This window comes from Oncorhynchus mykiss, chromosome 2, assembly GCF_057628025.1.
Source record: "Oncorhynchus mykiss isolate SJ-2025 chromosome 2, ASM5762802v1, whole genome shotgun sequence".
NCBI classification, from domain to species: domain Eukaryota; kingdom Metazoa; phylum Chordata; class Actinopteri; order Salmoniformes; family Salmonidae; genus Oncorhynchus; species Oncorhynchus mykiss.
In genome coordinates this window covers 9,288,628-9,305,782 of record NC_143023.1, presented here as the reverse complement: position 1 = coordinate 9,305,782, position 17,155 = coordinate 9,288,628, and the positions used below count along the sequence as shown (strand labels likewise).

At 51.7% G+C, this 17,155-nt stretch overlaps 2 protein-coding genes across 2 annotated transcripts; both read right to left on the bottom strand.

Annotated features, from left to right (window-relative positions):
• Nucleotides 1-55: 55 nt before the first annotated feature.
• Nucleotides 56-8,015, bottom strand: LOC149984828 (uncharacterized). Its single transcript, XM_090185909.1, has 6 exons — nucleotides 7,916-8,015; nucleotides 7,676-7,741; nucleotides 7,455-7,538; nucleotides 4,170-7,319; nucleotides 2,815-2,897; nucleotides 56-64 (listed from the first exon to the last, which is right to left on the bottom strand). Exons 1-6 carry the CDS (start codon nucleotides 8,013-8,015, stop codon nucleotides 56-58), a joined length of 3,492 nt encoding a protein of 1,163 aa, XP_090042035.1.
• A 247-nt stretch (nucleotides 8,016-8,262) lies between these two features.
• On the bottom strand, nucleotides 8,263-15,543 carry LOC149984827 (uncharacterized). The gene is made up of 5 exons (XM_090185895.1): nucleotides 15,468-15,543; nucleotides 15,228-15,293; nucleotides 15,007-15,090; nucleotides 13,174-14,871; nucleotides 8,263-8,273 (listed from the first exon to the last, which is right to left on the bottom strand). The coding sequence occupies exons 1-5, from the start codon at nucleotides 15,526-15,528 to the stop codon at nucleotides 8,263-8,265; spliced, it is 1,920 nt and encodes a 639-aa protein (XP_090042021.1). The 5' UTR covers nucleotides 15,529-15,543.
• Nucleotides 15,544-17,155: the final 1,612 nt, after the last annotated feature.

The window sequence follows — 17,155 nt, the reverse complement described above, 5'->3', positions numbered from 1 at the left end:
TAAAATTCCCATATTCTATTGCTACTAACATAAATCCTAATATATCATGTTTTCCTCATTTGCTCTGTAGGAGGTTCGTCATATGAAGGACATTCAAGTGGATGTGACCCCTAACCTGCAATAGGGGCTCAGTGAGGTGACAGACATCCTGTAATGGATCGCCAGCTAGTGTCTGAGGACCTGGAGAAGGCTGTGTCTACAGCTGTGGGGCAGGACAAGCATGGTAACCTAACCTCACTGTATGAAGGATTTTATTGTTATGGATAGTCATCTTCAAAGATATTAGGGGGAAATAAACACTGTACCCAAATCCACGTTTTACGTTTTTCAGACAGTGAGAGAGAAGAGGGAGGGATAGGGGGAAGCACAACAGGCCCACACTCATCCTCTCGTACCACCAGGTTCCCTTCCAGCAGATACTGGACTTCAGAGGAACTTCTGCTGCTATACCCCATCTTTACCTTTACCCACAAAGGTCCTAAACGGTAGAAAGTGTCCGGCCAACAGACAGACGCACACCTTATGACGGCAATAACCTGTAGTCCAAGGGGATAGTAGCACTTCACTGAGAGCAAAACAGACAGGGACCAAAAGATGTGGAAGAAGCAATTAGGAGGCCTGCGTCTTGTGACCGTAGCGTACGTGTAGGTATGTACGGCAGGACCAAATCAGAGAGATAGGTACGAGCAAGCCCATGTAATGCTTTGTAGGTTAGCAGTAAAACCTTGAAATCAGCCCTTGCCTTGACAGGAAGCCAGTGTAGGGAGGCTAGCACTGGAGTAATATGATATATTTTTGGGGTTCTAGTCAGGATTCTAGCAGCCGAATTTAGCACTAACTGAAGTTTATTTAGTGCTTTATCCGGGTAGCCGGAAAGTAAGAGCATTGCAGTAGTCTAACCTAGAAGTGACAAAAGCATGGATACATTTTTCTGCATCATTTTTGGACAGAAAGTTTGATTTTTGCAATGTTACGTAGATGGAAAAAAGCTGTCCTTGAAACAGTCTTGATATGTTCTTCAAAAGAGAGATCAGGGTCCAGAGTAACGCCGAGGGCCTTCACAGTTTTATTTGAGACGACTGTACAGCCATTAAGATTAATTGTCAGATTCAACAGAAGATCTCTTTGTTTCTTGGGACCTAGAACAAGCATCTCTGTTTTGTCCGAGTTTAAAAGTAGAACGTTTGCAGCCATCCACTTCCTTATGTCTGAAACACATGCTTCTAGCGAGGGCAATTTTGGGGCTTCACCATGTTTCATTGAAATGTTCAGCTGTGTGTCATCCGCATAGCAGTGAAAGTTAACATTATGTTTTCGAATGACATCCCCAAGAGGTAAAATATATAGTGAAAATCAATAGTGGTCCTAAAACGGAACCTTGAGGAACATCGAAATTTACAGTTGATTTGTCAGAGGACAAACCATTCACAGAGACTGTAACAGTTTTCTTCTATCTCCTCCTCTGACGAGGAAGGCAGAGGCTGCGCAACAGCCTTTTCTAAACATTTTGAGAGGAATGGAAGATTCGATATAGGCCGATAGTTTTTTATATTTTCTGGGTCAAGGTTTGGCTTTTTCAAGAGAGGCTTTATTACTGCCACTTTTAGTGAGTTTGGTACACATCCGGTGGATAGAGAGCCGTTTATTATGTTCAACATAGGAGGGCCAAGCACAGGAAACAGCTCTTTCAGTAGTTTAGTTGGAATAGGGTCCAGTATGGAGCTTGAAGGTTTAGAGGCCATGATTATTTTCATCATTGTGTCAAGGGATATAGTACTAAAACACTTGAGTGTCTCTCTTGATCCTAGGTCCTGGCAGAGTTGTGCAGACTCAGGACAACTGAGCTTTGAAGGAATACGCAGATTTAAAGAGGAGTCCGTAATTTACTTTGTAATAATCATCTTTTCCTCAAAGAAGTTCATGAATTTATTACTGCTGAGGTGAAAGCCATCCTCTCTTGGGGAATGCTGCTTTTTAGTTAGCTTTGCGACAGTATCAAAAACGAATTTCGGATTGTTCTTATTTTCCTCAATTAAGTTGGAAAAATAGGATGATCGAGCAGCAGCAAGGGCTCTTCGATACTGCACGGTACTGTCTTTCCAAGCTAGTCGGAAGACTTCCAGTTTGGTGTGGCGCCATTTCCGTTCCAATTTTCTGGAAGCTTGCTTCAGAGCTCGGGTATTTTCTGTATACCAGGGAGCTAGTTTCTTATGAGAAATGTTTTTAGTTTTTAGGGGTGCAACTGCATCTAGGGTATTGCGCAAGGTTAAATTGAGTTCCTCAGTTAGGTGGTTAACTGATTTTTGTCCTCTGGCGTCCTTGGGTAGACAGAGGGAGTCTGGAAGGACATCAAGGAATCTTTGTGTTGTCTGTGAATTTATAGCACGACTTTTGATGTTCCTTGGTTGGGGTCTGAGCAGATTATTTGTTGCAATTGCAAACGTAATAAAATGGTGGTCCGATAGTCCAGGATTATGAGGGAAAACATTAAGATCCACAACATTTATTCCATGGGACAAAACTAGGTCCAGAGTATGACTGTGACAGTGAGTAGGTCCAGAGACATGTCGGCTGATTATTCGTTTTAAGTCTAATACTGCGGGTAATGGAGTCGCCAATGACTAGAGTTTTCAATTTGTCAGAGCTAATGGTGGGAAGCTTCGGCGTCTCTGACCCCGTAACGGGAGGAGTAGAGACAAGAGAAGGCTCGGCCTTTGACTCCGACTCGCTGCTTAATGGGGAAAACCGGTTGAAGTTTGTCGGCTGAATGAGCGACACCGGTTGAGCATTCCTACAGCATTTCTCTCCAGAAACCGTGAGAAAGTTGTCCGGCTGCGGGGACCGTGCGAGGGGATTTATACTAACGTTACTATCTGTACTTACTGGTGGCACAGACGCTGTTTCATCCTTTCCTACACTGAAATTACCCTTGCCTAACGATTGCGTCTGAAGCTGGGCTTGTAGCACAGCTATCCTCACCGTAAGGCGATCGTTCTCCTGTATGAGTACAGCGACTGCAATTAGAAGGCATCATGTTAATGTTACTACTTAGCTTCGGCTGTTGGAGGTCCTGACGAACCATGTCCAGATAAAGCGTCCGGAGTATGAGGATTCTGTGTTATGCACTATAGCCCGTTACCATATGTGATTTATTATTATCTGCTGTTGGCTTGTGTGGATGTATGTATGTGTTATGCAACATAGCTGACTTGAACCATTGTTCAGTTTCAGGGCCATGGGCCTTTCTCATGATAGAAAAATACAGAACTGTGCAATGAGTTGGGGGGGGCACATTCAGAACAGTCTTTTGTTAGATAACAGGAGCCAGGTGCCTGATAACTGCATATTCTACACAGCTACAACGACTGACCGCTGAAGCGCTTAAGGGGCTGGGACCAGCCTCTGCGCCAACAATCAACGATAGGCTGGGTGAGTCTAAACCACGCCCAGTCTACTCTGACAGGCCGGCTCGGAAGCAGGAACTGTCAGAGTATATTAAATATCTTTGTCAGGAACAAGTCAGTTCTGTTTTGCCCTGCGAGGTGGGACAGAGCCCATATATACGAAAATTGCATTTACCACTTATTGCTTAGCTAATAAAAGCCTCATTGTGATATTTATCCTGATACCAGATTCGAATTGACGCAACCCTGACACGAGTGAAAAAATTGAGGGAAAAACCAAAAATATAAACGGTAATTAAAAAGTAAAAACCGTAAAGTTGTCATGTAGCAAAGTAGGCAACAAAACACCGCAACACGTAAACAAGTCTGCAAGTTGTGACCGGAAATGGCGTCAAAATGCTGTTGAGGTATCATGTGATGCTACTAGCATAAATGGACCAACACTGAGCACATGTAGCTTAAGGCAATTGGTCATTTAAAACACATGGGTCTGAGTAATATTGCTGGCGCATGGATATAATGCAAAATAAATGTTGCCATCACCCCAGTTACTCAAGTCAGGTTATACACCTCAACTCCAAGTAGGAACCACCAAAACAATACAGAGGACACAAGTATTACAGTTAATGTTTAATTGAGCCAAAACAAGCAAATGCAGTTACACACTGGACTAGAGTACCCATGAACTCTTGCATGTCCCACGTCAGATATCCATGGCGTCGTCGCCGGACGGGCCGGTCGCAGCTTCAGAGGTGGCGTCGTCGCCAGACGGGCCGGTCGCAGCTTCAGAGGTGGCGTCGTCGCCAGACGGGCCGGTCGCAGCTTCAGAGGTGGCGTCGTCGCCAGACGGGCCGGTCGCAGCTTCAGAGGTGGCGTCGTCGCCAGACGGGCCGGTCGCAGCTTCAGAGGTGGCGTCGTCGCCAGACGGGCCGGTCGCAGCTTCAGAGGTGGCGTCGTCGCCAGACGGGCCGGTCGCAGCTTCAGAGGTGGCGTCGTCGCCAGACGGGCCGGTCGCAGCTTCAGAGGTGGCGTCGTCGCCAGACGGGCCGGTCGCAGCTTCAGAGGTGGCGTCGTCGCCAGACGGGCCGGTCGCAGCTTCAGAGGTGGCGTCGTCGCCAGACGGGCCGGTCGCAGCTTCAGAGGTGGCGTCGTCGCCAGACGGGCCGGTCGCAGCTTCAGAGGTGGCGTCGTCGCCAGACGGGCCGGTCGCAGCTTCAGAGGTGGCGTCGTCGCCAGACGGGCCGGTCGCAGCTTCAGAGGTGGCGTCGTCGCCAGACGGGCCGGTCGCAGCTTCAGAGGTGGCGTCGTCGCCAGACGGGCCGGTCGCAGCTTCAGAGGTGGCGTCGTCGCCAGACGGGCCGGTCGCAGCTTCAGAGGTGGCGTCGTCGCCAGACGGGCCGGTCGCAGCTTCAGAGGTGGCGTCGTCGCCAGACGGGCCGGTCGCAGCTTCAGAGGTGGCGTCGTCGCCAGACGGGCCGGTCGCAGCTTCAGAGGTGGCGTCGTCGCCAGACGGGCCGGTCGCAGCTTCAGAGGTGGCGTCGTCGCCAGACGGGCCGGTCGCAGCTTCAGAGGTGGCGTCGTCGCCAGACGGGCCGGTCGCAGCTTCAGAGGTGGCGTCGTCGCCAGACGGGCCGGTCGCAGCTTCAGAGGTGGCGTCGTCGCCAGACGGGCCGGTCGCAGCTTCAGAGGTGGCGTCGTCGCCAGACGGGCCGGTCGCAGCTTCAGAGGTGGCGTCGTCGCCAGACGGGCCGGTCGCAGCTTCAGAGGTGGCGTCGTCGCCAGACGGGCCGGTCGCAGCTTCAGAGGTGGCGTCGTCGCCAGACGGGCCGGTCGCAGCTTCAGAGGTGGCGTCGTCGCCAGACGGGCCGGTCGCAGCTTCAGAGGTGGCGTCGTCGCCAGACGGGCCGGTCGCAGCTTCAGAGGTGGCGTCGTCGCCAGACGGGCCGGTCGCAGCTTCAGAGGTGGCGTCGTCGCCAGACGGGCCGGTCGCAGCTTCAGAGGTGGCGTCGTCGCCAGACGGGCCGGTCGCAGCTTCAGAGGTGGCGTCGTCGCCAGACGGGCCGGTCGCAGCTTCAGAGGTGGCGTCGTCGCCAGACGGGCCGGTCGCAGCTTCAGAGGTGGCGTCGTCGCCAGACGGGCCGGTCGCAGCTTCAGAGGTGGCGTCGTCGCCAGACGGGCCGGTCGCAGCTTCAGAGGTGGCGTCGTCGCCAGACGGGCCGGTCGCAGCTTCAGAGGTGGCGTCGTCGCCAGACGGGCCGGTCGCAGCTTCAGAGGTGGCGTCGTCGCCAGACGGGCCGGTCGCAGCTTCAGAGGTGGCGTCGTCGCCAGACGGGCCGGTCGCAGCTTCAGAGGTGGCGTCGTCGCCAGACGGGCCGGTCGCAGCTTCAGAGGTGGCGTCGTCGCCAGACGGGCCGGTCGCAGCTTCAGAGGTGGCGTCGTCGCCAGACGGGCCGGTCGCAGCTTCAGAGGTGGCGTCGTCGCCAGACGGGCCGGTCGCAGCTTCAGAGGTGGCGTCGTCGCCAGACGGGCCGGTCGCAGCTTCAGAGGTGGCGTCGTCGCCAGACGGGCCGGTCGCAGCTTCAGAGGTGGCGTCGTCGCCAGACGGGCCGGTCGCAGCTTCAGAGGTGGCGTCGTCGCCAGACGGGCCGGTCGCAGCTTCAGAGGTGGCGTCGTCGCCAGACGGGCCGGTCGCAGCTTCAGAGGTGGCGTCGTCGCCAGACGGGCCGGTCGCAGCTTCAGAGGTGGCGTCGTCGCCAGACGGGCCGGTCGCAGCTTCAGAGGTGGCGTCGTCGCCAGACGGGCCGGTCGCAGCTTCAGAGGTGGCGTCGTCGCCAGACGGGCCGGTCGCAGCTTCAGAGGTGGCGTCGTCGCCAGACGGGCCGGTCGCAGCTTCAGAGGTGGCGTCGTCGCCAGACGGGCCGGTCGCAGCTTCAGAGGTGGCGTCGTCGCCAGACGGGCCGGTCGCAGCTTCAGAGGTGGCGTCGTCGCCAGACGGGCCGGTCGCAGCTTCAGAGGTGGCGTCGTCGCCAGACGGGCCGGTCGCAGCTTCAGAGGTGGCGTCGTCGCCAGACGGGCCGGTCGCAGCTTCAGAGGTGGCGTCGTCGCCAGACGGGCCGGTCGCAGCTTCAGAGGTGGCGTCGTCGCCAGACGGGCCGGTCGCAGCTTCAGAGGTGGCGTCGTCGCCAGACGGGCCGGTCGCAGCTTCAGAGGTGGCGTCGTCGCCAGACGGGCCGGTCGCAGCTTCAGAGGTGGCGTCGTCGCCAGACGGGCCGGTCGCAGCTTCAGAGGTGGCGTCGTCGCCAGACGGGCCGGTCGCAGCTTCAGAGGTGGCGTCGTCGCCAGACGGGCCGGTCGCAGCTTCAGAGGTGGCGTCGTCGCCAGACGGGCCGGTCGCAGCTTCAGAGGTGGCGTCGTCGCCAGACGGGCCGGTCGCAGCTTCAGAGGTGGCGTCGTCGCCAGACGGGCCGGTCGCAGCTTCAGAGGTGGCGTCGTCGCCAGACGGGCCGGTCGCAGCTTCAGAGGTGGCGTCGTCGCCAGACGGGCCGGTCGCAGCTTCAGAGGTGGCGTCGTCGCCAGACGGGCCGGTCGCAGCTTCAGAGGTGGCGTCGTCGCCAGACGGGCCGGTCGCAGCTTCAGAGGTGGCGTCGTCGCCAGACGGGCCGGTCGCAGCTTCAGAGGTGGCGTCGTCGCCAGACGGGCCGGTCGCAGCTTCAGAGGTGGCGTCGTCGCCAGACGGGCCGGTCGCAGCTTCAGAGGTGGCGTCGTCGCCAGACGGGCCGGTCGCAGCTTCAGAGGTGGCGTCGTCGTCCGAGGACATGCGCCTCAGCTTCTCCTCAGAGGACAGGGCATCATTTGCCGGAGAGCTACCATGGTTTGGAGAAGCTTGGGATTCTACTTCATTGGTCTCTAAATACTCTTGAGAAAAAACAAAAGGAACAGTTGGGTATTCTACAGCAACACATCTGTACTACACGGTCTAGGCCAAATTGCTAATCGAATTTTGAGCAACATGAACCCAACAGTTTTCAAAGTACATGTTTCAGGCCGTACCTTCTCTGGCTTGTTTAGCGTCAGACCCTATGGATCGGAGCAAGGCCAGGGCATGCACAATGGAGACGTCATTTGATGACAGCTCTGAAAAATGTAGGTTAAGGTTTGACAACATTATTTAGACTGAGTTACTCTATGCTGTTGAATGAGTGTCAAACACAGCAGCACCATAGACAGTGACAAAGAACATAGCTAGAAGGGTTGCGGAAAGAAACACTTACCTCCAAGTCTCCTCTGCAGAGAGACTTGATCTTGCTTCTGGGACTTTCCAACAGGGTAACAAGAAACTGAGGAGAAAGTGTTGACAGAAGTTGAGTTCACACAAAATAGCTACATATATTAATAGCAGTGAAGAATAAAAGATGACCAACGCGGAAGATACAGACAGTCAAATATTAATACCCAACTTATAAAGTTAAGCATATTTACCAAACAAATCCCTTAAACATTAGTGAACCAACCTTTGACAACCCCCACAGTCATCACAACGAGCAGCAATTCTCTCACACCTCCCATGATCATGAAAATAGTCTGTGTTATCAACAGGTAATGTCTTCCCATGGCCTGTATGAGGCTTATATAGGCCACTAATGACCTTAGTTTACCTGACAAACATGGCTTAACGATCAATTAACAAGCTTGATTGAGTTGTTACGTTCAGATAGAAATAGACCATGTAGAACATATGTTGATTCTTATCAAGTTGGTGGGCAGGCAATCTTTTCTACTCCATATATTGCATTTATATCTGTAATGATTAACCCTAATGGTCTCAGATCAGCAGTAGAAAGAAGTATTCCTAATTATTTTAGGTGTAATCTTCAAAGATATTAGGGGGAAATAAACACTGTACCCAAATCCACGTTTTACAATGCTCCTGGGAAATGGGTAGGCCTCCACCTATAGTCCTTCACAGTTTTACAGCTGTGATATATTTATTTATTTACATAGATCACATACATAAATAAATATGTTAGCTGTAGGTAGCGTTGAGATAAAATTCCCATATTCTATTGCTACTAACATAAATCCTAATATATCATGTTTTCCTCATTTGCTCTGTAGGAGGTTCGTCATATGAAGGACATTCAAGTGGATGTGACCCCTAACCTGCAATAGGGGCTCAGTGAGGTGACAGACATCCTGTAATGGATCGCCAGCTAGTGTCTGAGGACCTGGAGAAGGCTGTGTCTACAGCTGTGGGGCAGGACAAGCATGGTAACCTAACCTCACTGTATGAAGGATTTTATTGTTATGGATAGTCATCTTCAAAGATATTAGGGGGAAATAAACACTGTACCCAAATCCACGTTTTACGTTTTTCAGACAGTGAGAGAGAAGAGGGAGGGATAGGGGGAAGCACAACAGGCCCACACTCATCCTCTCGTACCACCAGGTTCCCTTCCAGCAGATACTGGACTTCAGAGGAACTTCTGCTGCTATACCCCATCTTTACCTTTACCCACAAAGGTCCTAAACGGTAGAAAGTGTCCGGCCAACAGACAGACGCACACCTTATGACGGCAATAACCTGTAGTCCAAGGGGATAGTAGCACTTCACTGAGAGCAAAACAGACAGGGACCAAAAGATGTGGAAGAAGCAATTAGGAGGCCTGCGTCTTGTGACCGTAGCGTACGTGTAGGTATGTACGGCAGGACCAAATCAGAGAGATAGGTACGAGCAAGCCCATGTAATGCTTTGTAGGTTAGCAGTAAAACCTTGAAATCAGCCCTTGCCTTGACAGGAAGCCAGTGTAGGGAGGCTAGCACTGGAGTAATATGATATATTTTTGGGGTTCTAGTCAGGATTCTAGCAGCCGAATTTAGCACTAACTGAAGTTTATTTAGTGCTTTATCCGGGTAGCCGGAAAGTAAGAGCATTGCAGTAGTCTAACCTAGAAGTGACAAAAGCATGGATACATTTTTCTGCATCATTTTTGGACAGAAAGTTTGATTTTTGCAATGTTACGTAGATGGAAAAAAGCTGTCCTTGAAACAGTCTTGATATGTTCTTCAAAAGAGAGATCAGGGTCCAGAGTAACGCCGAGGGCCTTCACAGTTTTATTTGAGACGACTGTACAGCCATTAAGATTAATTGTCAGATTCAACAGAAGATCTCTTTGTTTCTTGGGACCTAGAACAAGCATCTCTGTTTTGTCCGAGTTTAAAAGTAGAACGTTTGCAGCCATCCACTTCCTTATGTCTGAAACACATGCTTCTAGCGAGGGCAATTTTGGGGCTTCACCATGTTTCATTGAAATGTTCAGCTGTGTGTCATCCGCATAGCAGTGAAAGTTAACATTATGTTTTCGAATGACATCCCCAAGAGGTAAAATATATAGTGAAAATCAATAGTGGTCCTAAAACGGAACCTTGAGGAACATCGAAATTTACAGTTGATTTGTCAGAGGACAAACCATTCACAGAGACTGTAACAGTTTTCTTCTATCTCCTCCTCTGACGAGGAAGGCAGAGGCTGCGCAACAGCCTTTTCTAAACATTTTGAGAGGAATGGAAGATTCGATATAGGCCGATAGTTTTTTATATTTTCTGGGTCAAGGTTTGGCTTTTTCAAGAGAGGCTTTATTACTGCCACTTTTAGTGAGTTTGGTACACATCCGGTGGATAGAGAGCCGTTTATTATGTTCAACATAGGAGGGCCAAGCACAGGAAACAGCTCTTTCAGTAGTTTAGTTGGAATAGGGTCCAGTATGGAGCTTGAAGGTTTAGAGGCCATGATTATTTTCATCATTGTGTCAAGGGATATAGTACTAAAACACTTGAGTGTCTCTCTTGATCCTAGGTCCTGGCAGAGTTGTGCAGACTCAGGACAACTGAGCTTTGAAGGAATACGCAGATTTAAAGAGGAGTCCGTAATTTACTTTGTAATAATCATCTTTTCCTCAAAGAAGTTCATGAATTTATTACTGCTGAGGTGAAAGCCATCCTCTCTTGGGGAATGCTGCTTTTTAGTTAGCTTTGCGACAGTATCAAAAACGAATTTCGGATTGTTCTTATTTTCCTCAATTAAGTTGGAAAAATAGGATGATCGAGCAGCAGCAAGGGCTCTTCGATACTGCACGGTACTGTCTTTCCAAGCTAGTCGGAAGACTTCCAGTTTGGTGTGGCGCCATTTCCGTTCCAATTTTCTGGAAGCTTGCTTCAGAGCTCGGGTATTTTCTGTATACCAGGGAGCTAGTTTCTTATGAGAAATGTTTTTAGTTTTTAGGGGTGCAACTGCATCTAGGGTATTGCGCAAGGTTAAATTGAGTTCCTCAGTTAGGTGGTTAACTGATTTTTGTCCTCTGGCGTCCTTGGGTAGACAGAGGGAGTCTGGAAGGACATCAAGGAATCTTTGTGTTGTCTGTGAATTTATAGCACGACTTTTGATGTTCCTTGGTTGGGGTCTGAGCAGATTATTTGTTGCAATTGCAAACGTAATAAAATGGTGGTCCGATAGTCCAGGATTATGAGGGAAAACATTAAGATCCACAACATTTATTCCATGGGACAAAACTAGGTCCAGAGTATGACTGTGACAGTGAGTAGGTCCAGAGACATGTCGGCTGATTATTCGTTTTAAGTCTAATACTGCGGGTAATGGAGTCGCCAATGACTAGAGTTTTCAATTTGTCAGAGCTAATGGTGGGAAGCTTCGGCGTCTCTGACCCCGTAACGGGAGGAGTAGAGACAAGAGAAGGCTCGGCCTTTGACTCCGACTCGCTGCTTAATGGGGAAAACCGGTTGAAGTTTGTCGGCTGAATGAGCGACACCGGTTGAGCATTCCTACAGCATTTCTCTCCAGAAACCGTGAGAAAGTTGTCCGGCTGCGGGGACCGTGCGAGGGGATTTATACTAACGTTACTATCTGTACTTACTGGTGGCACAGACGCTGTTTCATCCTTTCCTACACTGAAATTACCCTTGCCTAACGATTGCGTCTGAAGCTGGGCTTGTAGCACAGCTATCCTCACCGTAAGGCGATCGTTCTCCTGTATGAGTACAGCGACTGCAATTAGAAGGCATCATGTTAATGTTACTACTTAGCTTCGGCTGTTGGAGGTCCTGACGAACCATGTCCAGATAAAGCGTCCGGAGTATGAGGATTCTGTGTTATGCACTATAGCCCGTTACCATATGTGATTTAATATTATCTGCTGTTGGCTTGTGTGGATGTATGTATGTGTTATGCAACATAGCTGACTTGAACCATTGTTCAGTTTCAGGGCCATGGGCCTTTCTCATGATAGAAAAATACAGAACTGTGCAATGAGTTGGGGGGGGCACATTCAGAACAGTCTTTTGTTAGATAACAGGAGCCAGGTGCCTGATAACTGCATATTCTACACAGCTACAACGACTGACCGCTGAAGCGCTTAAGGGGCTGGGACCAGCCTCTGCGCCAACAATCAACGATAGGCTGGGTGAGTCTAAACCACGCCCAGTCTACTCTGACAGGCCGGCTCGGAAGCAGGAACTGTCAGAGTATATTAAATATCTTTGTCAGGAACAAGTCAGTTCTGTTTTGCCCTGCGAGGTGGGACAGAGCCCATATATACGAAAATTGCATTTACCACTTATTGCTTAGCTAATAAAAGCCTCATTGTGATATTTATCCTGATACCAGATTCGAATTGACGCAACCCTGACACGAGTGAAAAAATTGAGGGAAAAACCAAAAATATAAACGGTAATTAAAAAGTAAAAACCGTAAAGTTGTCATGTAGCAAAGTAGGCAACAAAACACCGCAACACGTAAACAAGTCTGCAAGTTGTGACCGGAAATGGCGTCAAAATGCTGTTGAGGTATCATGTGATGCTACTAGCATAAATGGACCAACACTGAGCACATGTAGCTTAAGGCAATTGGTCATTTAAAACACATGGGTCTGAGTAATATTGCTGGCGCATGGATATAATGCAAAATAAATGTTGCCATCACCCCAGTTACTCAAGTCAGGTTATACACCTCAACTCCAAGTAGGAACCACCAAAACAATACAGAGGACACAAGTATTACAGTTAATGTTTAATTGAGCCAAAACAAGCAAATGCAGTTACACACTGGACTAGAGTACCCATGAACTCTTGCATGTCCCACGTCAGATATCCATGGCGTCGTCGCCGGACGGGCCGGTCGCAGCTTCAGAGGTGGCGTCGTCGCCAGACGGGCCGGTCGCAGCTTCAGAGGTGGCGTCGTCGCCAGACGGGCCGGTCGCAGCTTCAGAGGTGGCGTCGTCGCCAGACGGGCCGGTCGCAGCTTCAGAGGTGGCGTCGTCGCCAGACGGGCCGGTCGCAGCTTCAGAGGTGGCGTCGTCGCCAGACGGGCCGGTCGCAGCTTCAGAGGTGGCGTCGTCGCCAGACGGGCCGGTCGCAGCTTCAGAGGTGGCGTCGTCGCCAGACGGGCCGGTCGCAGCTTCAGAGGTGGCGTCGTCGCCAGACGGGCCGGTCGCAGCTTCAGAGGTGGCGTCGTCGCCAGACGGGCCGGTCGCAGCTTCAGAGGTGGCGTCGTCGCCAGACGGGCCGGTCGCAGCTTCAGAGGTGGCGTCGTCGCCAGACGGGCCGGTCGCAGCTTCAGAGGTGGCGTCGTCGCCAGACGGGCCGGTCGCAGCTTCAGAGGTGGCGTCGTCGCCAGACGGGCCGGTCGCAGCTTCAGAGGTGGCGTCGTCGCCAGACGGGCCGGTCGCAGCTTCAGAGGTGGCGTCGTCGCCAGACGGGCCGGTCGCAGCTTCAGAGGTGGCGTCGTCGCCAGACGGGCCGGTCGCAGCTTCAGAGGTGGCGTCGTCGCCAGACGGGCCGGTCGCAGCTTCAGAGGTGGCGTCGTCGCCAGACGGGCCGGTCGCAGCTTCAGAGGTGGCGTCGTCGCCAGACGGGCCGGTCGCAGCTTCAGAGGTGGCGTCGTCGCCAGACGGGCCGGTCGCAGCTTCAGAGGTGGCGTCGTCGCCAGACGGGCCGGTCGCAGCTTCAGAGGTGGCGTCGTCGCCAGACGGGCCGGTCGCAGCTTCAGAGGTGGCGTCGTCGCCAGACGGGCCGGTCGCAGCTTCAGAGGTGGCGTCGTCGCCAGACGGGCCGGTCGCAGCTTCAGAGGTGGCGTCGTCGCCAGACGGGCCGGTCGCAGCTTCAGAGGTGGCGTCGTCGCCAGACGGGCCGGTCGCAGCTTCAGAGGTGGCGTCGTCGCCAGACGGGCCGGTCGCAGCTTCAGAGGTGGCGTCGTCGCCAGACGGGCCGGTCGCAGCTTCAGAGGTGGCGTCGTCGCCAGACGGGCCGGTCGCAGCTTCAGAGGTGGCGTCGTCGCCAGACGGGCCGGTCGCAGCTTCAGAGGTGGCGTCGTCGCCAGACGGGCCGGTCGCAGCTTCAGAGGTGGCGTCGTCGCCAGACGGGCCGGTCGCAGCTTCAGAGGTGGCGTCGTCGCCAGACGGGCCGGTCGCAGCTTCAGAGGTGGCGTCGTCGCCAGACGGGCCGGTCGCAGCTTCAGAGGTGGCGTCGTCGCCAGACGGGCCGGTCGCAGCTTCAGAGGTGGCGTCGTCGCCAGACGGGCCGGTCGCAGCTTCAGAGGTGGCGTCGTCGCCAGACGGGCCGGTCGCAGCTTCAGAGGTGGCGTCGTCGCCAGACGGGCCGGTCGCAGCTTCAGAGGTGGCGTCGTCGCCAGACGGGCCGGTCGCAGCTTCAGAGGTGGCGTCGTCGCCAGACGGGCCGGTCGCAGCTTCAGAGGTGGCGTCGTCGCCAGACGGGCCGGTCGCAGCTTCAGAGGTGGCGTCGTCGCCAGACGGGCCGGTCGCAGCTTCAGAGGTGGCGTCGTCGCCAGACGGGCCGGTCGCAGCTTCAGAGGTGGCGTCGTCGCCAGACGGGCCGGTCGCAGCTTCAGAGGTGGCGTCGTCGCCAGACGGGCCGGTCGCAGCTTCAGAGGTGGCGTCGTCGCCAGACGGGCCGGTCGCAGCTTCAGAGGTGGCGTCGTCGCCAGACGGGCCGGTCGCAGCTTCAGAGGTGGCGTCGTCGCCAGACGGGCCGGTCGCAGCTTCAGAGGTGGCGTCGTCGCCAGACGGGCCGGTCGCAGCTTCAGAGGTGGCGTCGTCGCCAGACGGGCCGGTCGCAGCTTCAGAGGTGGCGTCGTCGCCAGACGGGCCGGTCGCAGCTTCAGAGGTGGCGTCGTCGCCAGACGGGCCGGTCGCAGCTCCAGAGGTGGCGTCGTCGCCAGACGGGCCGGTCGCAGCTTCAGAGGTGGCGTCGTCGCCAGACGGGCCGGTCGCAGCTTCAGAGGTGGCGTCGTCGCCAGACGGGCCGGTCGCAGCTTCAGAGGTGGCGGCGTCGTCCGAGGACATGCGCCTCAGCTTCTCCTCAGAGGACAGGGCATCATTTGCCGGAGAGCTACCATGGTTTGGAGAAGCTTGGGATTCTACTTCATTGGTCTCTAAATACTCTTGAGAAAAAACAAAAGGAACAGTTGGGTATTCTACAGCAACACATCTGTACTACACGGTCTAGGCCAAATTGCTAATCGAATTTTGAGCAATATGAACCCAACAGTTTTCAAAGTACATGTTTCAGGCCGTACCTTCTCTGGCTTGTTTAGCGTCAGACCCTATGGATCGGAGCAAGGCCAGGGCATGCACAATGGAGACGTCATTTGATGACAGCTCTGAAAAATGTAGGTTAAGGTTTGACAACATTATTTAGACTGAGTTACTCTATGCTGTTGAATGAGTGTCAAACACAGCAGCACCATAGACAGTGACAAAGAACATAGCTAGAAGGGTTGCGGAAAGAAACACTTACCTCCAAGTCTCCTCTGCAGAGAGACTTGATCTTGCTTCTGGGACTTTCCAACAGGGTAACAAGAAACTGAGGAGAAAGTGTTGACAGAAGTTGAGTTCACACAAAATAGCTACATATATTAATAGCAGTGAAGAATAAAAGATGACCAACGCGGAAGATACAGACAGTCAAATATTAATACCCAACTTATAAAGTTAAGCATATTTACCAAACAAATCCCTTAAACATTAGTGAACCAACCTTTGACAACCCCCACAGTCATCACAACGAGCAGCAATTCTCTCACACCTCCCATGATCATGAAAATAGTCTGTGTTATCAACAGGTAATGTCTTCCCATGGCCTGTATGAGGCTTATATAGGCCACTAATGACCTTAGTTTACCTGACAAACATGGCTTAACGATCAATTAACAAGCTTGATTGAGTTGTTACGTTCAGATAGAAATAGACCATGTAGAACATATGTTGATTCTTATCAAGTTGGTGGGCAGGCAATCTTTTCTACTCCATATATTGCATTTATATCTGTAATGATTAACCCTAATGGTCTCAGATCAGCAGTAGAAAGAAGTATTCCTAATTATTTTAGGTGTAATCTTCAAAGATATTAGGGGGAAATAAACACTGTACCCAAATCCACGTTTTACAATGCTCCTGGGAAATGGGTAGGCCTCCACCTATAGTCCTTCACAGTTTTACAGCTGTGATATATTTATTTATTTACATAGATCACATACATAAATAAATATGTTAGCTGTAGGTAGCGTTGAGATAAAATTCCCATATTCTATTGCTACTAACATAAATCCTAATATATCATGTTTTCCTCATTTGCTCTGTAGGAGGTTCGTCATATGAAGGACATTCAAGTGGATGTGACCCCTAACCTGCAATAGGGGCTCAGTGAGGTGACAGACATCCTGTAATGGATCGCCAGCTAGTGTCTGAGGACCTGGAGAAGGCTGTGTCTACAGCTGTGGGGCAGGACAAGCATGGTAACCTAACCTCACTGTATGAAGGATTTTATTGTTATGGATAGTCATCTTCAAAGATATTAGGGGGAAATAAACACTGTACCCAAATCCACGTTTTACGTTTTTCAGACAGTGAGAGAGAAGAGGGAGGGATAGGGGGAAGCACAACAGGCCCACACTCATCCTCTCGTACCACCAGGTTCCCTTCCAGCAGATACTGGACTTCAGAGGAACTTCTGCTGCTATACCCCATCTTTACCTTTACCCACAAAGGTCCTAAACGGTAGAAAGTGTCCGGCCAACAGACAGACGCACACCTTATGACGGCAATAACCTGTAGTCCAAGGGGATAGTAGCACTTCACTGAGAGCAAAACAGACAGGGACCAAAAGATGTGGAAGAAGCAATTAGGAGGCCTGCGTCTTGTGACCGTAGCGTACGTGTAGGTATGTACGGCAGGACCAAATCAGAGAGATAGGTACGAGCAAGCCCATGTAATGCTTTGTAGGTTAGCAGTAAAACCTTGAAATCAGCCCTTGCCTTGACAGGAAGCCAGTGTAGGGAGGCTAGCACTGGAGTAATATGATATATTTTTGGGGTTCTAGTCAGGATTCTAGCAGCCGAATTTAGCACTAACTGAAGTTTATTTAGTGCTTTATCCGGGTAGCCGGAAAGTAAGAGCATTGCAGTAGTCTAACCTAGAAGTGACAAAAGCATGGATACATTTTTCTGCATCATTTTTGGACAGAAAGTTTGATTTTTGCAATGTTACGTAGATGGAAAAAAGCTGTCCTTGAAACAGTCTTGATATGTTCTTCAAAAGAGAGATCAGGGTCCAGAGTAACGCCGAGGGCCTTCACAGTTTTATTTGAGACGACTGTACAGCCATTAAGATTAATTGTCAGATTCAACAGAAGATCTCTTTGTTTCTTGGGACCTAGAACAAGCATCT